Raw genomic sequence first — 26,520 nt, 5'->3', positions numbered from 1 at the left:
TACCTCACACAATTATACCAGAGTATCATACCGTAGACTGCTAGTTGACATACCAGTGACAAATTGGTTTGATTTAGAATTAAAACCCTTAGCAAATTACATGGCTTTTTTAATCTACAGTTTATGATATATATCTTATAAAACTATTATAAAGGATAAGTATTTTTTTCTGTTTTTTTTTTAGATTTATCTTGAGCAGATGAATGAATTTAACAAAGATAAATGGACTGAACCATTTTCTGCTGTGATTGGAGCTCATGATGTTGAAGGCAAAGATACTCACAGAATTCAACTATCTCAACCTAAATATGGCAATATTACAATGAGCAAAGAAGAAATTACACCACTAAAGATACAGCCTTGCTTTGATAATACAGAGGTAATACATCCTCAAGTGATAATACAGAGGTAATACATCCTCAATTGATATTACAGAGGCAATACCCCTCAAGTGATAATACAGAGGTAATACATCCTCAAGTGATAATACAGAGGTAATACATCCTCAAGTGATAATACAGTGGTAATACATCCTCATGTGATAATACAGAAGTAATAACCCTCAAGTGATAATACAGAGATAATAACCCTCAAGTGATAATACAGAGGTAATAACCCTCAAGTGATAATACAGAGGTAATACCCCTCATGTGATAATACAGAGGTAATACATCCTCATGTGATAATACAGAAGTAATAACCCTCAAGTGATAATACAGAGTTAATTATTATACACCAGCATTAAGTCTGTTTTTTCATCTGTCCTTCCATTCATTCATCTAACACATTTTTGAAACTGCAACTCCTTAATGTCTGGCTGAATTTTTATGAACTTTAAGGGAATGAATGATAATTACGTAAAGCACCTGTTATTTTTATTTTATGGGAGTGAATTACGCATTTCCATTAGCCTTATTAGGACTGTGTCATTTATTCCAAAGAGGTATCTACTCTGTATTCGTATATCTAAACTTTGTTTATATTAAAACTTAAAGATCAAATAGGAATTGTAGAATGTATAACTATGTACATACATGACATAATGTATAACTATGTACATACATGACATAATGTATAACTATGTACATACATGACATAATGTATAACTATGTACATACATGACATAATGTATAACCATGTACATACATGACATAATGTTTTGGATTGTTTTACAGCTATGACCAATTACATTTAGAAAACTTCCTCACGTGGATGAGAACATTATTTTTGTTTTTTACAGAAGCTAACCTATCCATGTGGAAACCATTCTGAATTGCCTAGAGACATAAGTTCGAATCTATCATGGATTTATTATAACATAAGTTATGAACAGAATATGTCTTTTTATGGTACTGATGAGATGAAGTTTTATTTTACTGATGACAACAATGCCACGTCTGATGTTGTCACTGTACAGTTTCTGATCATGGAATCTCCTTGTCTACATATGGCATCTTGTCAAGGTTTGTCTAAAAGTAGCACTCCAGATAAGAATCATGCAAAATTCAATACATGGTTGAAAAGCCTACATATTTTTATTTTTGATATTTTGTATGAAATGGTATAGTAAACAGAAAGTAACATGTGGTTTTGCATATAACTCTTGTTCTTTAGAGATAAAAGTTATATAGAATGTACTGTAGATTTCAAAATTAAGGGAGATAATTCTGTGAATAACAATGAAATACAACAGAAACTATTGGATTTTAGATGTGAATTATTTCCTGCGAACAGAAAGATGGGCATGATTAATTATACATATCAACATGTAGACACATAATGCAACTTTATAACAAAATAAAAATGTGTAGCCTTTTTGGAGGTGTAGAACATATTACAGAATTTACATGACATTCCAGTTTATTATACTTATCAAAAGAAATTAGGACCAGTTATTCAGAGTAATACAGATAATTGTCAATAAATTGAAAGGGGAATGAAACAAGGAGATAATTTAAGTCACACTGAATTTAAACGCTATACATGTAGTAACAGTCTTCACAGAATTTTGAGAGCTCATATTGACATCTATGTAACCCTTGTATAAAAAATGTTGAGTAGTCTCAGTTTTGCAGATGATTTAATCATTCTTTCAATACTCATATTTGCTTCTACAGGTTTTTAAGCTGCTTTAAAGTGGTAGGCCTAGGGTAAGGGACACAACGTTTGTATTTAGCATTTTACATCAATCTCATGTAAGCATCAAAGTAACTTGGATTGATTTCATTCTGTTTCAAATGAAAGCTTGAAAGGCTTTGGTGAAATTGAATATGATACAAACATACCACTGATTTCAAGAGTTGTTTCCCTTACCCTAGGTCTACATCCTTAAATAATCAAGAAAAAAAATGTCATGAAAATAAAACAACTGACAGTTAATACAAACAAAAATAATAACAAATTTCAATTTAAGAACAACTCATTGACTGAAGTGAAGAGTTGACTGCAATTTACAAAAGAACATTTTTTGATAGCAATAGTCATTTTTAAAAATCAATATTTGAACTATAAAAGGAAAAAGTACTCTTTCTTTCAAAGAATTATATGTCAGAGTAATACAGTCGACTCCACTTAATCGCATATCGCTTAATTGCATATTTCGGTTATTAGCATAATTTTCTCCTGCACAAAACCATTTCCTATTATTCTATTAGGGAAAAAATCGCTTATTTGCATAGGCCTTGGAGGTGCATTTCGGTTTATTGCATAGAGAATTTTGCTCGTCCAGGTAAAGACAGGTTTTCCAAAATTCTATTTTAAGCCTTCGGGTCATAAATATGTCAATCATATTTATTGTTGTAAAAACTAGAATATCATCAATCAGGAGGTGTTAATAATGGATTAAAAAATCATGGACATAAAAGACAATATAAATGATTTCTAATTACATTAAAATAAACAAGCACCTAGGTGAACAATGACTTCTGACGACATGCCGAACATCACCTTATGATGCGGCTTGAGGTTCGGCTTGGGGTATTTTTTGTCCCTATTTAAATTCTTCCGACTACAAATGATTATCAATGTAAATTTAATTTTCTTTAATGAGCTGAACAGTTTTGAGTGAGCTTGGGTTACTAGGCATAAATATCATACGAAAATTAAAAGTCATTCATTCAGTACAATGTCTAATGAAATTTAACTACCCTAAGGTGCCCCATACTATCCACTCGTCATAGGAATATATCGATGTCAATGACGCGTATAATACACAACTATCAGTGTACAATGAACAGAGGAATAAAAACACACAGACCATTTCAAAAGCCCAAAAACTGCAAACATTGATGATTATTACACTGAATCCTGCCTGAAATATGAAATATGGGATTTGCTTTCGTAGAAAGATCAGGAAATTACTTGACTATTTATAGATGAGAAACACGTGGTTTTACTTATAAATACACACAGCGTAAAGAAGGTCAATAAACAAGACAAACACAATATATATTATTATTTATTGATAAAAGAACAATACAATGAGAAGGTCTATAACAATTAAATACCAGATCAGAAATGTTGAACAGTGATATCCCTGGTTGATCCACAGTATCATCGTCTTACCTGAACTCGCACTTCCGGTAAAATCGTAATTTCGGTTATAAGAATAGCCCGGTTATTTGCATAATTTTTACTGGCAAATAGGCTATGCAATTAAGCGGAATCTACTGTATGTCCTTGTTGACCTTTTTTTTTTTAAATTAAATGTTCATGTATCTGATGCTAAAACCTTTTGTATGTCAGTGATATTTGGTATAATTGCTGAACAAGACAAACTGTGATATACTACAAGTGATTGATGAATCAAGTTTTGGGGGAAAAAATATACAGAAAATAAGTTCTGCAAATTAGTGCTACATGTCAGAAAAATCTCATATTTTATTTAATTGGGCAGAGTATCATTGGACTCATTTTTAACCCTGATTTCAAGGTGCAATGTATTATATCTTAAAAACTATCAAAGAAAATCTTCTTGTGAACTTTGATAAAAGATGTAGACAAACCTTTTAGTTAAATATATCAGCAAACGAAGAACCAACACAGAGAGATAAAAAATATAAATAAACATTGATAACAAATCTATTTTTATAAAGTTATATAAAACTACCATCAAACTAGTGTAATTTTTATTGACAGTAAAAAAAATTATAATTGTCAGCTTATTTCAGTGAACAACCTCAAAATCGAAACTAGGGAGATATAAAAAAGGCGATGAAATTAAAGATCTTGTAAATTTTAATGAGAAGCACTTCTTCCTGTATTATGAAATAAATGCTACAGTTGGAAATACCTTTAAAGATATCTTAAATCAAAAATCCTTAACCCAGATTGACTAGATTTTTTTATGTGTGTAAAACAATGCTTTTCCTTACAGACAATGATGTGTGTCATGATACTTGAATACATTTCTAAACATACATTGTTAATTTTCTGTTTTTAGGAAGGAATGATACAAAGCCAGTATATCCATGTGAGCATGAGAAGCGAACAGAAGACTTTGATAAATATTACAGATGTGTTTGCCAAGCAGGTTACACAGGGGATCACTGTGAGATAGAAACAGATGAGTGTACATCCTCACCATGTACAGAACCATACATATGTTATGACCTTGTCAATGGGTACAAGTGTAGCTGTCCTGTGGAGAATCCAAACTGTGACTCTAAACCCTGGATAGTTGCTGTTGGTGTCATTAGTGGATTGTTATTTATTTTCATCATATTAGCAGCATTGTATAGAAGGAAGGTTAAAAAGAGGTCAGCATTGTTTGAATTTATCTTGTGACTCAATTCTGTCACTAAAATATTTTTTTTTAGAAATAAACAAGACATTTCTAATATGCACAGTTTCAGCATAGAATTTAGCATTTGAACAGCTGCTAAGGTGCAATATTTACAATTTTAACAAAGAATCCAAATTGCAAAGTTGCAAGTTAAAAATTTGAATTGGAAAAAAAATATGTTTGTAGTAAGATACTTAATTTTGAGTATGAATCTATGAACTATATATCATTTTTTTTTAAATAATATTAACCTGTTTTGTTAATCCCTCTTGTCTTCACAACTTATTTTACACCATTTTTGGTAACAAAACAATCAATTCTGTCAAGTATATGAATGGATCAGCAGTCACATATATAATATTTTTTATGCTTAACTTTATTTTTATAATTCTTTGACCACTTTCATTCTTATCAGAATATTGTTGAACATTTATTCACTTTCCAGAGCTGTATCATATGTGAATGTGTCCATACTTCTTATGTTTATTGTTTAGGGTTCAACTCTGCGGTCTTATTAAGTTACACCCTCTGAGCATTTTATTTAGGTTATTCAAATATTAGGTCTATTTCCTTTACTCTACTTATTTGTTTTGTGCAGAAAATGTGAATTTATTTCCAGTGGGCACTTTAAATGGATAGAAAAACATTTCTTGAGAAGCAGAAAGGTTGGAGATTCTACTTTGTCTCTACAGTCATCCACATCAGGAGCTAGTGTTGGTGATATCAACTTTGGGAGCTTACTTTTTACTGATGGTATGTTCATGCAGCTTAATTCAAGGTGGGACCAGGTGAGGGCGTAATGATTGTACGCCCCCACTTTTCAAAGGGAAATTATTGTATTGAATTTGGCAATTTATCATATTAATTCATTAGACATGTCATAATCAGGTTTCTTTTATACTGATTCTCGAATTACCCCTCCCTTTCATAAAATCCTGGATCCTCCCCTGTAAGTCAATATTTGTGTCTGTTCCATTTTTTTAATTTTTGTTTGGCCTCAAAGATTGTGTCACAAATGGTGAGACTAAGGTGTTTCTTTTCCAGCGTCAGCATCCATGTTAACCACTTATGCTAGTTCATTTATATATAATATACAGTTTCTAAAGTATCTCAACACCACAATTCTGTATCTGTTTCATGCATATACCCCACAGTCATGGTCTTTCTATTTAGATTTCAAATTTCATTGTAAAATTATATGTAAAATTTTCTGGTTAGGTCAATTAGATATGAACCACTCATGTTAGGTCAATCATATTTGGTATAATGTGGCATTAGCATCACTTTGTCACAATTTTGTATCTTTGTCCTACATATGCTCCTGCATTAATGGTCTATTTACAGTTTGTTTTTAAGATTTTATTTTAAGTCATTTGATTAGGTCAGTTATATATGAACCACTTCTGCTAGGTCAATCATAATTGGTTTTATTTATATTAGCATTGCTATACTGCAATTATGTTTTATTCATAATTGGCAGTCACTGTCCATTTCAAAGGTAAAGTTACCTCTATCTTTTAGAGCTGTGCACATTATTTTTTGTTTGTGTTTTTGGGTCCTTAGGATTTGATTTCCCTTAAATACATGCTTATAACAGCTCCAATACTATGAAAGTAACCCTGTAATAACGTTAGAATTTTATTTTGGGCTATGTTTTCAAATTTGTACAGATTGAGAATTAGGGTTTCTTTGATATTAATAATAAATCCTCTGAATTATATGTGTACCTTGATTTCTTCATTTTTTGGCTGTAATAGGTTTAGTGTATAATAACCACATTCATTCCAAAACTTACCATGTATCAATACGTAGTGTAATCAACTGTGTTTGTCATCTGTGGTAATGTTCAGAGCATGGGCAAAACATTGCGTTTGTGATTGAGTTTTGAAATTTCTATAGCCTTTTTTCTGGTTTACAGGTAAAACAGAACCTTCTGATGACTTTGAAAATGAAACCTGTTTGGATCAGGTAAATATATGCAAAAAGAAAAAGAAATGAATGAAACCAATCGAAATTAAAACTAAAGGAAACACAACACAACAACAAAAAAAATGGATTACCTGCATCATAAAATCAAGAAATTAAAACAAAAATTATAAAAACGGCCATGTAACAGACAATAAACATTTAAGAGGATTTTAGTTTATTGTATTCCTGAAAAGTTAATTTTATTTTGCTGCAAATTTCACAACAATAAATCTTGTAATACAACAAATGATAAGAAATTCATTTGGCACATTAATTCAATCAGAATTCATCTGGCACATTTCATTCAAGAAGAATTCATTTGGCACATTCATTCAAGAAGAATTCATTTCTTGATGGAGGTACATTTTTGTTTTGTGTTGACAGGATGTGTGTTAAGTGTAATGTGATTGTATAACTCTCTTAAACTGTCTTTTGTATATAAATTGTAATTGCATTTATCCATAAAGCCACCTTTTCAGATCACCAGGTCGAAGGCCATGTGAGCTTTGCCATCACTTGGCATCCGTCATCATCCGTCGTTAGTAATTTTTCAAAACTCTTCTTCTCTGAAACTACTTTACCAATTGGAACTAAACTTGGTATGAATGTTCCTTGAGGTATCCTGCATAGAACTGGCATGGGGATTTTTGATCCGTCGAAAAACATGGCTGCTGTTACTAAAAATAGAACATAGGGGTCTGACAGTATTTTTTTGCATATATCTCCAAAGTTTTAGCCCAATTCTGACTGGATGAAAGTGTTCAGCATGATGAGATCTATCTGTGGTCAAATTTTCATTTTAATCTGTTCAACCAAGTTGGAATTATTGCCCTTTTTCCACATTTATGCTATTTTTTTATGTTATTTCTTTCAAAATCCTTCTCCTATGACAATATTTTACCAATTGAAACAAAACTCCGTATAAGTGTTCCTTGGGGTATCCTGCATAGAATTGAAGTGGGGTTTTTTGATTTGTCAAAAAACATGGCCACTGTTACTGAAAATAGAACATAGTAACAGTAGACAGTAGTTTTTTGCATATATCTCCAAAACTGTTAGGTTTAGCCAAATTCTTTCAATTGCTGAAATGATTCTTATATTTTTAGGACTACCAAAGTATTGTCAAAATTTGTCAGACACCTTCTTATAAGAGTTATTGCCCTTGATGGGAAAATAGCAGGTTTTTTTTAATTTTTTTTGAGTTTTCAGCCAATGTCTTGAAAACTATGATAGATTTAGACTTTCATTTACTAAAGTGATCTTTATGATAAGTCCTATCAAAGTTTTCTCGAGTCAAAATTGTTGGACAACCTCTCGTTTAATTTATTGCCTTTGAAAGGCAAAATTCAACCAGGTGAGTGATTCAAGCTCCTGGGAGCCTCTTGTCATTTTGGCTGTGATTGATTTTTAGGGGTTGTTACTTCAATCATTTAAGACCAAAAAGGGTCCAGAAACAAGCATTTTCATGTTTTCAGGACAATAACTTGACTAAGTGAATCTCTGTGACTTTGTACCACAACTCCCATTTCACAAAAGGAAGACTTGGAATTATTTTTAGGGTTATGGCAAAAGCTAATTTAGGAATTGGGTACAAAAATGGGCCAGGAGAAAGTATTTAATTATGTCTGGAAATTGTCATTACTAAACTGAATAGAGATTGTTCCACAAGGTACGATACCATCAATGGAAAGCTGGAAATAATGTTAAGGGTTGTTACTTTGGCTGTTTTGGAATGAGGGCTAAAGAGGGACAAAAACATGCATATTTCTGGACAATAAGTCAAAATGCAAGTGAATGGATCTATTTGAATAGTGACATGAAGTGCCATTCCTTGAAAGAAAAAAAATCAGGCTTGATATTGGGGATTAAGACTTGAATTTTCCCGGAATAAGGGCCAAACAGGGACCTAGGCTCTTGTCAAGTTTTCATCCTGTGTCAAACATTTAATGACAATAAAAAATCAGCGCTGTATTAAGCTTTAATGGGGTGTCCTTATATGTCCCAACTGTTCAGAGGTTGGGTTGACCTTTGTTGTTAAATACAGCTGCACTCTACAAATCATCTTAATTTTTACACCCAAATATGTGTGTGTAAACAATTTTTTAAAAGTAAAAAGTGAGTTATAGTTCCAGAACATAACAAATGATTATATTGTTTGTGAAATAATAGTAAATTTGACTTGTTTCTGTTCACAGGATCTCATTGTTTTCCCAGACAAAGAGGGTAAGGCAGAACCACAAAAAGGTTTCAATCGACATCTAAGGTCAGAGTTCCCACTTTTTACTGGTAGACAGGTTTCACTTTTTGATAAGCCTATTGGTAAACCCGAATTGAAGTTAAGAGAAACGACAGAGGACAAGTCTGATGGTTTACAGAATTCAGATGAGCTTTCAGCAAATGTTCAACCTTTCAAAAAACCTTCCAAGCTTCCAGAAATCAAACAGAAAAACCAAGTTGACAAATCAGTCATTGGAGCTCAAAATAAGAAAGTCCAGAGAAGGTTGACAAAGAAACCAGATGAAACAGATGATGAAAAATGGGTCATACCATCATTAGCTGAGGCATTTGCACTTCCAGACCCACTTAAGGGTGGAAAACGTCCACCAAAATACAAACCTGAAATGCCCAAGAAAAAAGATCTGAAAGACTGGGAACCCGAATTCAAGTCCAAAAATGATCGGACATCAGTGGATGATGGTAGTTCAGATGTCCCAAAGCAGGATACTCCTGAGGATTCATATAGTCTTTATCCAGATAGCTTGGCACCAATGTTGTAGACTGTTTTTTGTTAATTCTGACATTCTAATTATCTTTTATTTCCTAATTCATTATCTGAAATTTCAATTATTGTGAAATATATTTAAATAAAAATTTCAATGCAGTATATAATCTGACGTTCCAAAGGGAATTCAGTAAATGTTTCAAAAGGAAAGATACATTTTCCTTACTGGTGCACCGTTGCAAATGCAGACCTCTTTAATATTTTTTATTAGCTTTTGACTGATCATGATTAACTGAGACGAAAAGAAAAATGTACACGACTACAGGAGCTTAACATCTTATTAACACATGATGTGTAATGCTCTATAACATGGGTTTACTATCAGAAAGACTGGAACTTGCTACAGTCAATGAATGAAAGGTAATAACAAAATTATTTTATTTAACTGATAAAAAGTTTAAAGGGAAATTCCTTGTAATGAATTGGTATATGTTAAAAAAACTTGAAAAAGTAATCAAGGGAATCAAGGTTCTAGCGGAAATGAAAAAAAAATGTTACCCAGGGACAATGACCTCAAAAGAAAAAAAACACACAACAAAGAATATAAAATAACGCATACAAAGTAACAAAAGCAAACGAGCAACTCGGATTCCACTAAAAAGCTGAGCATGGACCAGGTGCATCGCAAGGAAAGTTGGAAACTAACGCAATGGTTCTGACTTGGTACATACATTTTCTAAGAGGTGGAAATGGTGCATTAAGCCAGGTTTTACAGTGCACTAAATCCCCTGCCTCTATTAGGGTTAATTATTTCCAGTATATAACAACATAAATAGAAAGCATAAAATTGCCATAAAAAATATACAGATTATTTGAACAATAAATACTTTATTTGACATTTAAAAGATAAAAAGGAATTAAATACAAATGAGATAAAGGAGACACAGACTGCCAAAGCAGTAAAAGAGGAAGATGCCTTTTAAAAAGTGACTATTGTTTTCAAATTCGAGATCTAAAATGATGTGGAAGAACGCAGAGACTCGCAAATATTCAATTTTTCAACTCATTGTACATATTGATGACGTTCACTTCTTATTTTTGACAAATTGGAAGATATTTTGGTGGTATATTGGAAACTCCTGATCTGTCTCTCTGTCATTCCATCAGTTTGTCCAATTTCGTTGCAATAATCTTAGCTTTCCATTGGTGGATTGATTTCAAATATAGTGTGTGACTTAATACACAAGGGTTTGTTTTTGTTTGTTTGTTGGGGTTTAACGTCCGAGCAGCAATATTCCAGCTATATTCAGACGAAATACACAAGGGGCATATGTTCAAAGCCATTTTGGTTGCTCTGGGATATCAACGCCATTGTTAGGAGAAAATATTGTTTTTACTCTCTTTGTTCCTTATTTTTTGTAAATAACATTTTATGGTTATATCACTGACTGCTTAGGAGACCGAATTTCCTTACAATTTACCTAATTTAATCTTAAAAACTGTTATTAGTATTCCTTGATTTGAGCAAGATTATGGTAGTTTTCTTTTTGATTAGAATAAGTTTAAATTTGAGTATGTACAATAAGATTGATTGAGCACAGTAAAATCGGAGCAAACAACATGATTTAATTCAATATTGTTTACAATTTACTTGTAATTCAATGCTATTGACAGTTTAATTCTATTGTATTAACAATTCTATGTTTACAAGTCTATTCAATGTTTTAATGATGTTGACCGTTCTGTTTGATGTTGTCAATTCACTTCGATGCCACTGACAACTCAATTCGATTCTTTGACTGTTTGATTTGATGTTGTTGACCGGTCTGTTCGATGTTGTCAATTCAATTCGATGCCACTGACAACTCAATTCGATTCTTTGACTGTTTGATTTGATGTTGTTGACCGTTCTGTTCGATGTCGTCAATTCAAGTCGATGCCACTGACAACTCAATTCGATTCATTGACTGTTTGATTTGATGTTGTTGACCGTTCTGTTCGATGTTGTCAATTCAATTCGATGCCACTGACAACTCAATTCGATTCTTTGACTGTTTGATTTAATTTTGTTGACAATTGCATTCGATGGTGTTGGTAACTCAATCCAGTATTGTTGACCATTCACAGTTCAATTCGAAAATGTTGAAAATACAATATGATATTCTTGACAATTCAATTTGACGTTTAATATTAGAAATTAAATATTCTTGCCATAACAATAGAATATTTTATATATTACAAATCACGTGGTTAAATTAAATTTGACAAACATTCACAAATTAAAGTATATGTGGCGGATGAGATTACCAAATGAATAGTGAATAATACAAAATGCCTTCACAGTGGAATGTTGTTACACTCGTACTGGCAAAGTAATTCCATTATTATTTTCATTGTCTGCATGCATTTTTTTACTTACATTTTAGCTGTAGTCTTGAGCATTTCGTTAATTATCTGGATTAAAAGGATCACACAAACCCTACCGAAATTCGCAGAAAATATGATCATGCCAATTAAGGATGGCTCTTTCTTTCTTAAAAGTTAAAAATTATTCACTGGAAAAGGCGTATACAGAATAACATTTTGAGATGAACTTTCAACTAAACATTATCAAGAAATACAAAGTCTATGCAACAGTTCTGACAGTATCTTGATATTAACTCTTTTCATTTCATAACATTAAGTCTATTTATAAATATAATGAGAATGGATGTCAGAGACAACAACTCCACCGGGATGAAAAATGTCAGCTCGAGGCCACCCTTGGATGTTCAATTAACGACGAAGAAACCCTTATACCATAAGGTAGGCTGCAGCATTAAACATTGTACTTAGGTACAGGGAAATATTTGCCCGAAAATACTCCAGTATAAAATATGCTTTAAGGGCAAGATCAGTAAATCATCTGCCGGTGGATTGTTTTTTTTAATTTTGTTATTCAAAGTCCCGAGAAATATTACTTTAATTTCAAGGACTATGTACACTAAAAATAAAGAATTTTAGTTTCAGATTTACTCATTATACATGCATGTCTTAAGTGAATTCAAGGACATGAACATTGCAGAAAAGAAAATAATTGCCGAGGTTTAAAGAAATGTTTTTTGTCTTGTTTTGAATGTTGATTCCTTTTTACAGTTACTTGGTTTTAAACATCTTAAAATTGTGACTGGTATGCGTATTTAAAAAAAATGTAAATGGTTAGGACATTCAATTTGATAGTTTTCACATAGGTCACCGGGCTATTTATAGAGAACTTCATGTTTCTATTTGACTGGGATTACTATTAATTACCATAGATATCAACGGATTTTAGATTTTGGCTCGATCACTTAAATTGAAACAAGTAGAATGATATGCAATAGGGTATGTAAGTCTGATTCTAGTCTCATTTTCTTTACCGGAATTTCCGATGTAGAACGTATTGAAAACCGAAGACCGATCTGCATTTTATTGTTTACTTCCGGGTACTCGAAACGCTGTATAACAATGCAAAATCTTCTATTTTATGTTTTTTTCTTAATACCTTTATCATGTAGAAATAGACATTTGTCATTTGGTATTTATTACTCAAGAAGATGTTTTGCCCTTAACACTGAACTCTCTAAATGACAAATCTCCATGTTTTTGAATGGTATACTAGGAACCATTCTCGCGAAAGAGTAATCAAGGGAACCAAGGTTATAGCTGTAATCAAAAGAATGTAATCCAGAGACAAAGACCAGACATGGAAAACAAAAAAAGATGTTTTGCCCTTAACACTGAACTCTCTAAATGACAAATCAAACGAGGAAAGGCAAACTATGACCCGTTGAATAAATCAGTTTTCATGGTGCTGATGGATACATCATAACGATCCACGAGTTCATGATGACGACCATAAAACTTCTGTAGTGATGGGGGTTACATGACGAGACTTACATACCCTACTGGGTCCATAGAATTTTCTTCAATAAAGGTATTTGTTGTTGTATCAAGAACGTGTACAGTTATTTGCATGGTTCAGTCGGTAAATTTAATGAGATAAATTTTTTTTTTCGAGGAAGCAATGGGGTCGAAATATATACTTAGAATACTTGTCGATTAGTAAATTCCATAGTTGTTTACACTCAGCTACTTATAAGTCTTGAAACGTGCACAAAATATGTAGTAACTTTTGGTGATCACTGAGGCAAACATTTCTAGAAAGACATATTGTCATGTCTCTAAGTGTTTATGTTGGGTAAATGCTTCCAATTTTTTATGAGTCCAAGTATTCTAATTTGATTTCGATTTTCTATCTGTTTCATATTTTAGCTCTATGTGATGCATGGTGTTTATTTCGATGTATTCTTGACTTTGTCTTCCCTGTTTGAACATCAAGATGTGAATTTCATTTTCACGGAAATGTTCTGTTAGTTGATTTTAGTAACTTCTACTAGATAAATTAACTTAATGTTAAAAAAGTTACTAATGTATGGATTGTGTAACCAAATGAAGTGCATTTTGCATAAATATTAGTCATCTGATGAAAGTAAGTAAGGTGTAATAGTACATTTACAACACAGTATGTGACTATTTTATTAGAAACACGATACGGCAGACCAATAACACTGTCTAGTACGTTTTGTTTTTCTATTGCTTTTAATATAGTCCATTAATTCCTCTCTATCTTGAAGTAACATCTTAATAAGACTGGGTTTATTACTTGTCCTTTGTGTGTCACCGGGCATGATAGAATCAACCGAGATGTCCCTGTAGTCTGGTTGCTTTAAGGTTGATGATGTCTCCTGTTAACAGAAGAAAACATTGACTGCTTTTTTAAGGAGGTATAGACCTAGGATAGGGGATATAACTCTTGAAATCAGTGATAAGTTTGAATCATATTCAATTTCACCAAAGCATATCAAGCTTTCATTTGAAACAGAATGAAATCAGTCCAAGCTTACATGAGATGATGTAAAATGCTGAATAAAAACGTTCCAATGATTTGTACGAGTTGTAAGTCCCTTACCCTAGTTTACCTGCTTAAGACCAACGTAAATCTTAAAAGTAAACAAACAGTCTAAAATGCAACTTATTTTTTAAAAAAAAACATATTATATACATATGTACGTATATTATGTATATATGCAGTGACGTTAAATGGAATGAATAGTCTTTGTGCTATGGTATTTAACTCCTATCTCTAGCCAACCAACTTAAATGGAATTGACATATCTTTGTTTTCAATTTTCTAAATTGTTTCTACTTTATATTGGTATTTTATGTTGGAATAAAACAGCAAACCTTAAATTTACGCCCCTAAAACTTTGGAATCTGATTTTTTTTATTGAACATGTCAGACAGAATATATTTGAAACAGTTGAGTTACAACGTATGATACAATGAACCCTAGGCCTTTTTCAGAGAGAAAACAAATAGGTGCATGTTGTTGATATTGAAAGAGCAATTACAATTCTTGCCCCGTTATGTAGTCAATTTTTTACCTTGCCAACTATACAAAAGACTTATTGACAAAATACCCAGACAAAAACATATCTAATTTACGGGTTAAACAGACGTCACAAAATTTCGATTCAACTTTCTTATTACGAAATGTAGAAGTTGCCGTGTGTGTGTGTGTGTGTGTGTGTGTGTGTGTGTGTGTGTTTCTATCTAGACGTATGGGTTACCATGCTTCCACAAACTAAATAATTTGTCAAAATTTATTTAGATACAATAGAATTTTATTGGATATTTTAGTTCTAGAAACTTTTGGCTTAACTTTAATGTAAAGAACAGTGTAATGAAATAAATATTTTCCCCAATTTATCAGAATTCATATTCATCATTTAACACTAAGGATTCCATATAGATGAATTATAAAGTTTTAATGAAAAAGTAAGCGCACATTTTACAAAATATTGTTTAAATTTGCGAAATTACAAATTTAATATAAACTGAACATACCCCTGTAGAAATATTTTGAAAGTTGAAAAGGGTCATTACTTGAAGAAAAATTAATTGCACTGTTTCTATTAACAGTGCAACACTTGCTGAGTAAATGTTTTGCTTTTGTCAGAAACAAATAGAAATAACTTCACTTTCATCAAAACTATACAAAAGCATTAAATAATTAGATTTGCAAATTCGATGAAATATGTTTTATTTATTGCTTGCTAATTTACTGTTTGATTTAATTTGAATTCCTAAACTTTGTTCAGAATATTTAATAACAAGATTAGATATCTTAATTGCGTACGAATGTATACATAAATTTCTGAATAAACCTTTATGACTCTTTCTTGCGTTATCAATGTGAGTCATTGTTTTAAACGTCTCAATTATTAAAAAGTTTTTCTTATTATCGCCTACGGAAAAAAGAGTACCGTTCTGCCTTTAAGTGTCCCCGATCTCTCACATTTCTGGTCGTATTAAAATCATTCGACAGAGAGCGTTTTTCAGTCGAAAAATGTATATCATATTTTAATTTCTACCTTAAATGAAGCTGGCATATTACTGTAATATGCTTTACATGTAAAAATCAGGCATTTTTCTTTAAATATAACGTATGTATCATAAGATGGATGGCTCAGAAAAATATTTTAAAGTTCTCTACCAAAGCAACCAAGTTCTCCTAAAAAAAAAGAGTAATCACCATTTTTGCAATGAATTTCATAGCTTTTTATGTAATTTACTTCTCTTAAATTTCTACGGTTAATGAAATCTAAGATTCAACTTAGATTAAGGCTGCATTGTGTAATATGTAAAAGGTGAAAAAAAATTAACATCATAATTTGTCATTTGCAACCTACTGTCTGTAATTTACATAGACATTCTTGATACTCAGTTTCGAAGCCGATTCGAATTCATTGGGGTAGACCCGGTGAAAGAAAACTAATTAAAGACAAATAATATAAGCTTGGAGTATTTCTCTATGAAAATGACACAGATTTGATACTCTACTTGCCAATCTCTTAACAATACCAACCCTCTTTCCGCATACAAAGTATTGGGGGTATATAGGAGTCATCAGTCTGTCCATCTGTCCACTAAAAGCGCAATTCTCCTAAATCACATTAAATGGATTTTTTATGAAATTTCATAGGAAGTTGTAACATCGTATGTAGATTGGCACTAAGGAACATAGTAACCGTTTGCGGGATATTCTCTTTTTGAGCTTGCTCACAGTGTTTCTTTTTTTTAATCGAGAAATGACTAGTACATGGAACAAAAAGTCAATTTATGTCATACTCTATGTAAAACCGTTTTTATATGAAATGTTATTTTGTATCTTCATGTCAATCTTTGAGAGATCATAAATAATGATAAACAGCACCATTGAAGTTAAGGTAGAACCATATTAACTGTGATATTTATGTTCACTTTATTTTAAATTAGTATTCATCACTTGTCAATCCAATTCAATTCCACACAAGTTCTTTAAGTTCTCTCGTTGGTACGAGATCCTAAAGATATATGGATGACAGAAAATACGACTCACAATAAATCAATGAACAGACAATAAACAGTTTTACAGCTTCAGGGTGATGAATATTTTCATCTTTTGATTGAATTAAACCGTATAAATTCTTCTCTTTGCCGCAACAATTAGAGTTGATTTGACAGTTCGCAACACAATGTAAATGACGAAACTCTCAGAACATCTATCCCACTTGGTCAATCATACATATGTATGACATTTATATAATTATTATCAGAATGTATAGAGGCTCTGGGACTATAATGTTATAATTACATATGCTCGTTAGACAAGTTTTATTCATAACTTACAATTTCAATTTCAAAAATTGACATTTTAGTGATATCTGAAAAGTGTATGGTACCATCATGAAATAAGGATTAATAACATCAGTATTATCACTTTCTCTCGTTACTGTCAGACAATCTGGAATTGTTCACTTTCTAATGCATGGAAACGTATCTTTTTACTAATCCTTTATCATGAAACAAGCTTATACAAACACTGTCAAAATAATTCAAAATTTAATTTTTCTCATCATAACAATTTAATTCAAAGATAAAACCCGAAATACTGACTCTTTGTATATTCAAAAACGTGTAGTATGTAGTGCCATTTTGTATAATAAGAGCATTTTTAAAATTGATAATTGAAAATTTTAATTTCTTCGTTTAATGATTTTATTTTACGGAAGAATCATTATTTTTCATCATATCCTTGACTACGTACTAATGCATTTTATATTTTGTTGATACTCTCTTAAACCCTGTTCTTATGATCTTATATAAAAAAATTCAAATTTATTTTAGCATGTTGAACCTAACCATTTTTGTCACTTTATTGTGAATGGTACCTGTTTCGTGTGATCTGTAACTCAAACAGTTTTACACAATAATTACTTGCAGAAGATGGGCACTGCCTGTTATGGATAAATCTTGTTTATTTTCCTACATAAATATTTTAGCTCTATCATTATGGCACAGTGTTTACATATACATATTGAAAGCACTGACAAATATATTACGGTGACGCAGGTCCATACATGTATTAGTCTTATTCTAAATTGATTTCCATGTGATCGGATAGCAAAATTTACATACCCCTTTTTTCAACACGTTAAGTCTGAATTCTTGGCGAAGAAAATCAAGCAAATGATGTCATTTGTCCTATTAAAAGTTCAAACTTGAAGCTGCAGTCATTTGCTTTTTTAAAATGCTACGGAAAAGGAAAACGAAGCACAGGTGATTCGTTGAATGATCAATACAAAATTTTTATTTTTTCTATATGTATTTTTAAAGTTTTTATAATGTTACTATTCGTTATCTGCAGCAACCACTTTGTTTTTATTTTTAATTGAATAGTAGCCATGGGTTTTTGGGGATGAGATGTTTGGATGATTTCTGGGTAATCATACCTAAAAGAATCCCTTTTAATCTTGTGCTGTGGTTTTAGAGATACTAAACGTATGCTGGGTTTGTGTAAAAATAAAATTTCCATATTTATTACACGTATGCATCAAATAACTTTTGCTCATTCTACACAATTTATTACATATAAGCATCAATCAGAATGCGCATTTTAATTTTTATTAGGTAAAAATGGCTATATTTCTCTTATCAGACATGAAGTTCATATATATTTGATTGATACATGTACAGGTAAATTCTGCTACATTTTTTTTCTGTATTATTTTAACGAACTATTATAATTCATTGACAGTAGGTACCAAACAAAAAGGCAGACCTATTTTTTTTAAATGTGTAAGCCCATTATACGTAAAAACAAAGTTTATATAGGAGAAACATGGCTTATAGGACATGCTTAAAATTAAGTTTTAAGCAAACGTACCTACACAAATTCCAATTGTCCACATATATGACAGGAGAAGGTTTCAACTAATTTTCTACCTAGAACGAATTCATTGCTAAAATTTTATGCTTATGTAACTGAAGTTACAGTACATGGTAAGCCACAAAACGTCGAATTTCTCAAATTTGATGTAGTCTTGTTTGGAGTAGAATGGAGGGGTATTGTTAGTGTAGTTAACAGTTAATTGATATTCATATAAAGGGTTTCAATCCATGCTTCGATGGCAGCAAACGATAAATGGATAGTATAATAATTTTACCTAATGTAATGTAAGTGATGTTTCAAATCCCAAAACTTTCAAACACCTAAGATATTAAGACAATTAAAAAAAAACCATATCAATGCTTAGTACCTAATTTGCTCTCGTACGCAAATTTTTGTCATGGGATTGGAATTTTAGAAAAAATATATTTATTCATGTTGAGAACTCATGTTTTTGGAAGCATATATAAAAGTACCAATTACTTTTACTTTTTTACTCTTTATTATCATTTTTTTAATAATAAACTTAAATGAAGATATACTCGACTTGAATATATGCGTTATCAATGTCAAATTTCAACCTTTATACGTGAAATATCATTGTTTGAAATTCCGATCTAATTTTTAGAGTTTTCAATTTTAAGGCCTTAGCTTATTTGATGGACTGTCTAACTTAAACCACGTTTTCTCTAATTTAAATGTTAGAATTTCCCTCTTTGATCTAATAATTTTGTTCTTGAAAGTTATACACATTCAGTGTTAGATCAAAGTCACTTTTCATGCACGTCTTTTTAGCTTTAACTTGACTAAGCATTCATTTTTGTTGCAAGTGAATGGATGAAAGTAGTCTTATGGTAAAAGGCTAGTTCGTAATGTATTTATTGTGAATGTGAATCAAATTATTTGTACAAAGTCAAATGTATTACAGCAATCCAGTGTTGTTTTGGATGTGGTCGAGGGATTTTGCAAACACAGCTCATGGTTGTCATCGCGATGAGACATAAGGTGCACGCCCGATGACACCAAATATATTAATAGTGTTTCCTGAACACGACATTACCGCAGTTGCAGTTGTATATGTTGCCAAAAGGCAACAGAGCTAAAATTGAATAATGCCACATTGTAAAACATGTTTGGTCAGAGTTATTCTTGAGACAATCTTGAAAAGAAGCATAGAAAGGAAACATGAGTCACTTACCAACATTTTGAATTAGATAAGGAGAGAATGATACAGTGTCAAGGAATTAAAAACACTTGAGAGCATATATATCAAGGATGCAACAGAAGGAAAGTCTGGTATGTCGAGAAAAAAAGTTGGAAATAGACCGATTATCACATCTGAGATATCGAGACTGACACAAGCAAGAAGATCGATAAAGGTGAATCGGCGTTAACCAGATATAGGACATAGAAGTCGATAATTCGCACTTACTATCGCCTTTGTTTAAGTCGAAAATACTGAAATTTAAGTGGACTATCTAAAGGTTTATGCACCTAGTATACTTCTGTGCTCATGTTTATGTCATACAAGTTGTATTTTAACCTGGGTATAACTTATTCATCTTACTTGAAAGTAAAGAAATATATTTTGCATGTGTCTGCGTATTTGAATTTTGTTTGGGGAGGGAAATTTCTTTCACTTGTTTATGGCGAGTATATTACGTAGGCTTCTTGTATTATTTAACAGAAATAAAATATACAGAGAACGAAGTTGTCGTAGGAGAGGAAGTAATATCTGCACTACAGCTTAAAGCAATTCATGAAATAGAAAAAAACCTAACAAATGATCAGTACCTTCAACAAGAATGACTTTTATGTTGCTCACACGTACGTTTTCTGGTAAATACAAATAGTTTCCCCTATTTAATTCTCTTAAAGACAGTCCCAAACGTTTAATCAGATTTGTAAATAGAATATTTATCTGAACTTTGTTTGTTCGAAGCTTTATAAGCACCTTCCTAAAGTTTGTACAATAACTAATTGAGGAGAAAACATCAATATAGTTAAGGAACGACGACTTCTTACTTTTAACAGAACATAAAAGCTATGTTTAAAATCGTGATTCAACATTTGTGACCATGTTGCCTTAACCATGTCCTTGCTATATTCTCATTTCTCAAAGAGAGGAGCTTAAAATGCGAAAAAACAGAGGTACCCCTTAATTGTTTCACTTGACGAATATAGAAAAATTGTAAAGTTCAGTAAAACCATACTACGTTTTCCGTCTGTGTACACAACTAAAATTGTTACATATGATCACCCTTTACGGCTTGATTTATGTGTAAGTGATAAATTTTTTGAATGAAAATCGCTTGATGAATTTTATATACTCACCATATGATTTTGGTATGATCTTATTACGTAAATTTGCATTAACAAAATATATTCGTCTACCATCTTATACCTAAAGTCGTAGTTGCGTTGAATTTCTCATGAATTAATTGTCATATATGGTATGGATATTGTTACTGACAATTGTTGTAAAAACGTATCATATATTTATCTAAAACTTTAATTATCATTCACTTATCATTACATCTGACATCGATATTATTGAATTAATTGACTTTGTAGTACATTTTTGTATATGTGAATTAAAATGTCATAGTTGAAAATGTGTCTACGGACTTTGTAAGTTATCGCTTTTAATTGTGATGCTTCGTCCATCTTATGAAACGTATTCTACTGATAAGTGGTATCTCATAAAAAAGAAACCTTTCAAGAGATAAAAGATAGAGTCAATTACCTGCTATTTATTGTAAAACTGGATTAGATATAGGAACTATGAACTTATAATGGGCATTCGACAAGTAGATTCAATAAAACATACCGAAATACAATGGCCAAAAACAGTTGCCATAATGTGACATTGTAAAAACTACTATCAATTACTAGAGAACCAATTTCGTGGATTTACCTTCCCACGAAAACCACAAAAATTGGTACCCCAAGAACAATAGTATTATCACAGTATAATGCAGGAAAATATTCTTTTACAAATATCTACTGACTTCGCATTGACCTACTTAAGAGAAATCTAATGAGATCTTCTTCAACACAAAGTTTCTTAGTGGGAAATTTGTTTAAGGAATTATTAGGATATTAAGTCATTTATTTGAGTAATTAAAAAAACCCATTAAATTCCATAATGAGATAACTTAAAACGAACAATAAAACATATAAAAGATACTAGATTCTCTCTTTCTTAATAGATGAACATTTCTGAAAGATTTCTAAGAACTGTTCATATAATTCTTTAAAGTTCAAATGCAACAGTTAAAAAGTTTAACGATTTGAGAAGGAATGTAATAGTAATGTATAAGATGATAATTTGAGTACTCCAACATCTTACTTTAAATTATAACAAATTTAATGAGCATATGCGAACTCATTTTGCTAAGTACGCACTTAATTTTTATGCAATCTGTTTGCACATGATATTTTTTGTTGTTTTTCAGAAAAAATAATTTCACATTTTTACTATTAGAGAGAACATTTTTCTAGAGCTCATTATTTTGCAGAGATTTGATGATTTCTAGTATTAGTAAAATCATATCATTCATTTGCAATCATTAATTCTATATTTAAATTAACTGTTTGTAGTTGACTGTTTAAAGTATTTCGTAGAAAAAATAGTATTGAATACAGTTTGTTCCTTCTGTAAATCTGTCGATAGAACTTTTTAAGGATTTTTGGATAGGGTAGTACATGTATGACTGACTCTATAACCGTCAAGTCATCCGCACTGTTTTTATGAGACAATAAAGTATCTAACAATACTAAAAATATGACAATAGTTAAAGCTCATCTAATATCAATATAAATAATATATTTCATTTGGTAAAATACATGTAGAAATATTTGGTAAAACATTATTGATGTGCTTTTGATTTAAATGAAGGTTATATACGTATAAATATTTCGTATTAAAGTTGTAATTTTGTCACATGGCACACTATAAAGGTAATACAATCAGATATTTATTTGTTAACATTTCTTTTGAGGATAAGTTGAATTTCAGGTTGATTAAAATAGATAGTTACATTTGACATAGTGTGAATAAGCAACGCACAGTCAATGAAAAAGTTTTATCTTCAAAAATATAGAAAAATAATCAAATACATAGTACAGCTATGAACTGATTTCTGAGTAACTCCATCTTTTAGGTTCTATGTTACATATTATACTTTTCGTAAAAAAGAGATAGTAAAAAGAAAAAAAAATTGATAGAAATAATTATGTTAAGTAATAGCGAATGTTTATAAAAGTTACCTCTAATTGAAGTACAACGTCTGGGTCCCAGTCTATTCTAACAGCCACTACACACGCAAGGCACAATGTTAAGAATAGTTGAACAACCATTCGAGGTAGTGAAGTCATTACACTATATACTTCCAAGTATAGTATAAGATTTACTTTCTAAAGTTTTTGAGCTAAAAGTCCGATGGCAAATTCTGAAAAAGCAAACTAGTATCACTTATAGCGCAATTTAATGATTAATAAGAGCCGTTGAATAAGTTGAAGTTGATACCCTCTATTTACGCCTTTTTATGTTTTTATGGCTATTCTCTTTGGTTAATTAAGTCCTCGTTTCATTCGTTGTATTAAAAAAATCAATGATGCATGAAATGTGATACAGCACAGATTCTCCCTGGGGTTTTGTTTCGAGTCACGAGGAGAAAAATAACAGTCAATAAATCAGAGGATTAAGTATGACTGTGTAAAATACGCCCTACTCCAGCCTCCACATCATACAATGACGCTGTATTAGCGTTGGGTAAATTTAATCTCAATTTATGGGACGTTACTATCATTTCTAATGAATCTATTTACAATTTGCAGCAAAATAAAACAAAGACGGGAAAGTAAAGTTATAGATTTCAAATGTCATAAAATGGAATGCTTTTAAAAATTGTCTATTGTGGGTTTTATTTATTTAAATCTGTAAATTGAGCTTTTAGTTCTTCCTTTTAAATTTACTTGTAAATTTAATTTTGTCAATTGGATTGCAGTGGGGCTTGATGTTCGATGAAAATAATAGATAAAACGAACAGACGATAAAATTTTAATGACCATTATTTCGGCCAACAGTTGTATACATTTTTTAACTTTAAATTGTGCAGGTTATGATGGCAATCCCATCTTCCAATTCCCTTGTTTATACATAGGAAAAATTGCAACATGTCTTTTCATAAGTTTTAAAACATGGAAATATTTGTTAAGGTTCAAATTTCAAATATATGATTTTGTGCCAATAGAAAACACATGTTTTTCCAAAAAAATATATGAAAAGCATACCTTTTTCATTCATTCAGGACAATGCAAGGTATATATTACCCAGGTGATTTATATTTATTTCTTTTTCTTTAGTTAATTTGTTTGTCCAAAAACATATGTTTTTCATTTTTTTTCGTGGTGGTCCTAAACACGAAAAACATATGTTGCAATTTTTCCTGTGTACATACAATAAATAGCACTTTACTATGTACGTTGTACATGTCGAATTATAACAACACAATCCATTAAAAATTCGGGTTAATATTCGGAGTTATGATTCTATTCTAGTATATTCCTGTAAAGAGTGTTTTACCCACGCCGCGTATTTTGTCAGACATTCCTGGTCTCCGTATGTATTGTTTCGTTTCCACTTTCAATTTGATTGTATGCTACTTGAGTATATAGGGACAACTATTTCTTTGTACTTGTGTATAACCTTGTTTTGGGACCAGATAAAGCCTTCCCTGTGGTGTGAGGGTTTCTTCGTCTTTCATTGAAGACCATTGGATGGCCTTGAGTTTATATTATTCATCCTGGTTGGTTTATTGTCTCTTTGACATATTCACCATTATATAGTTTCAGATAGCACATTTACCACTCCTATTCATTTAACCTGACAGATGTGCCCTTTGTGCATTCCAGTAAACGCATCATAGCTGAATGTTAGTAAATCGGAAATGATAGGCTGTGTTTTCTAATCGTACGTATACTTTTCAAATTCAGATGATGATGTTATTTTTACGGAAAACCAATAAATGCCACAACTAAAATTAAAAAGATAAGTGAAAAAAAATCAATTTGTCAAGCTTTTTTTATATTTAGTAAAAATCGAAGTGCGAAATTTTCGTGACCAAATTTCCCCTACTCCAAGTCTACGATTGAACTTAATTCAAAAGAGTTAAATTTAATCGGGTCCATAGCAAACTAAACATAAAACAAATACCAGTAGAAACGGGAATACGGGAAATAAATTTTGACGTTAGCGTCAGGCCTTAATTGAATTGGTCAACATCATATATCAAACATATAAAGGGGAATCATGCATTTATAACCTGCATATGATGTAATTATATTTTTATTTCGGACTTTCATATCCAAGAAGTTGTGTTCCAAATTTGAAATCATTACTTTTTACACCAAAATTTAAAGTTATCTAATCGTCTTCAAATACAATTTTAATTTTAAATGCTATAGGGAATTTGTAATGGAAATATATTACTTAATTTTAAAATTTTACAACATATAATAATGACAATAAAAGTACTGTGAAAATGTTTTGCATAGTGGTATTAACCATGCATGGGTCCTAAAAAAATCTTTAAAATCTTTTAGATAACCTTCATCTTCCAAATATACAGAGGAAAATGTTTACAAAATTTGGAATTTTTAATCGACAACATATTTGTCCAGTGTAGTGGACGTGTTTTTCAATAAACGGTCGGCATTCCAATGGGAACAAATTGTGCTCCTTTACTTGCTGATCTATTCCTTCACTCTTACGAGGCTGGCTTTATAGCTGATTTGATCCGAAAGAAAGAATATCGTTTGGCTATATCCTTTAATCTCAGTTTCCGCTATATAGATGATGTATTATCTTTAGATAATCCTAATTTCGGGTATTTGATACATCGCATCTACTCAAAAGAACTTGAGATAAAGGATACTACAGACACTGTAAGGTCGGCCTTATATCTTGACCTACACTTAGAAATCAATGGTAAAGGAAAACTATTGACCAAACTTTACGACAAACGTGATGACTTTTCATTCAGAAATGTCAACTGTCCTTTCATCTTAAGGCAACATTCCTTAAGCACCTGCATATGGAATGTTCATATCACAACTCATACGTTATGCCAGAGCTTGCCGAAACTACGCAGACTTTTTGTATCGCACTAGAACAACTAGGCCTCTAGAACAGGGTTATGTTGCTACAAGATTGAAGTCATCACTACCGAAGTTTTATGGTCGTCATCATGAACTCGTGGATCTTTATGGTGTATCCATCTGCACCATGAAAACTAATTTATTCAACGGGTCATAGGTTTCCTTTCCTCGTTTGTCTACCCCGGACTTGACTTTATGAGCAACTCGGCGGGTGTTTCTAGAAAAGCAGAGGACGCTTACCCCACCGGTGCACCTGGTCCATGCTCCCAGTTTTTAGTGGAGTCCGAGTTGCTCATTTGCTTTTGTTACTTTGTATGTATGATTTTAGTTACTTTATGTTCTTTGTTGTGTATGTCTGTTTTCCATGTCTGGTCTTTGTCCCTGGATTACATCCTTTTGATTACCGCTGTAACCTTGCTTCCCTTGATTACTCTTTCTTATAGTTCAACATTTTGTAAAACCAAATTAAACTTTGGGATAATTAATTTAATTAACGGACCATTCCATCGCGTCAAGTTCATCAAATAACTAACAAAATTAATCAATCAAAACTATCATAATAATCAGAAATTGGAATTTGTATTTATTTTT

The 26,520-nt window shown here is 31.5% G+C and overlaps 2 protein-coding genes across 4 annotated transcripts in view; one reads left to right on the top strand and one right to left on the bottom strand.

The window, feature by feature from the left end:
• The window catches only part of LOC148601933 (uncharacterized), a 229,325-nt gene extending 219,685 nt beyond the window's left edge, over nt 1–9,640 (top strand). For 2 of the 3 annotated variants that reach the window (XM_088554673.1, XM_088554675.1), the window contains 6 exons: nt 185–379; nt 1,241–1,463; nt 4,442–4,757; nt 5,382–5,536; nt 6,702–6,751; nt 8,947–9,640. In XM_088554673.1, coding sequence (XP_088410799.1) covers nt 185–379; nt 1,241–1,463; nt 4,442–4,757; nt 5,382–5,536; nt 6,702–6,751; nt 8,947–9,528 — 1,521 coding nt within the window. In that variant the 3' untranslated portion in view covers nt 9,529–9,640. The remainder of the gene's footprint in view (nt 1–184; nt 380–1,240; nt 1,464–4,441; nt 4,758–5,381; nt 5,537–6,701; nt 6,752–8,946) is intronic. The other variant, XM_088554674.1, reaches the window with a different exon arrangement.
• Nucleotides 9,641–14,020: 4,380 nt separating this feature from the next.
• Nucleotides 14,021–23,432, bottom strand: LOC148601932 (uncharacterized). Its single transcript, XM_088554676.1, has 2 exons — nt 23,038–23,432; nt 14,021–14,239 (listed from the first exon to the last, which is right to left on the bottom strand). Exons 1-2 carry the CDS (start codon nt 23,143–23,145, stop codon nt 14,033–14,035), a joined length of 315 nt encoding a protein of 104 aa, XP_088410802.1. The 5' UTR covers nt 23,146–23,432; the 3' UTR covers nt 14,021–14,032.
• Nucleotides 23,433–26,520: the final 3,088 nt, after the last annotated feature.

Source organism: Perna viridis, chromosome 12 (assembly GCF_037379345.1).
Source record: "Perna viridis isolate PV_CMFRI_1.1 ecotype Kerala chromosome 12, ASM3737934v1, whole genome shotgun sequence".
Classification (NCBI taxonomy): Eukaryota; Metazoa; Mollusca; class Bivalvia; order Mytilida; family Mytilidae; genus Perna; species Perna viridis.
The sequence above is the reverse complement of the archived record's forward strand: the minus strand, read 5'-3'. Positions and strand labels throughout refer to the sequence as shown.

What these genes read in the sequence shown, in the direction of transcription:
- LOC148601932 (XM_088554676.1), bottom strand. Translation starts at nt 23,145, where the DNA reads ATGACTTCACTACCTCGAATGGTTGTTCAACTATTCTTAACATTGTGC. An exon ending in ACGTTGTACTTCAATTAGAG is followed by an intron (nt 14,240 to 23,037) that starts GTAACTTTTATA and finishes TTCTGTTAACAG; the next exon opens with GAGACATCATCAACCTTAAA.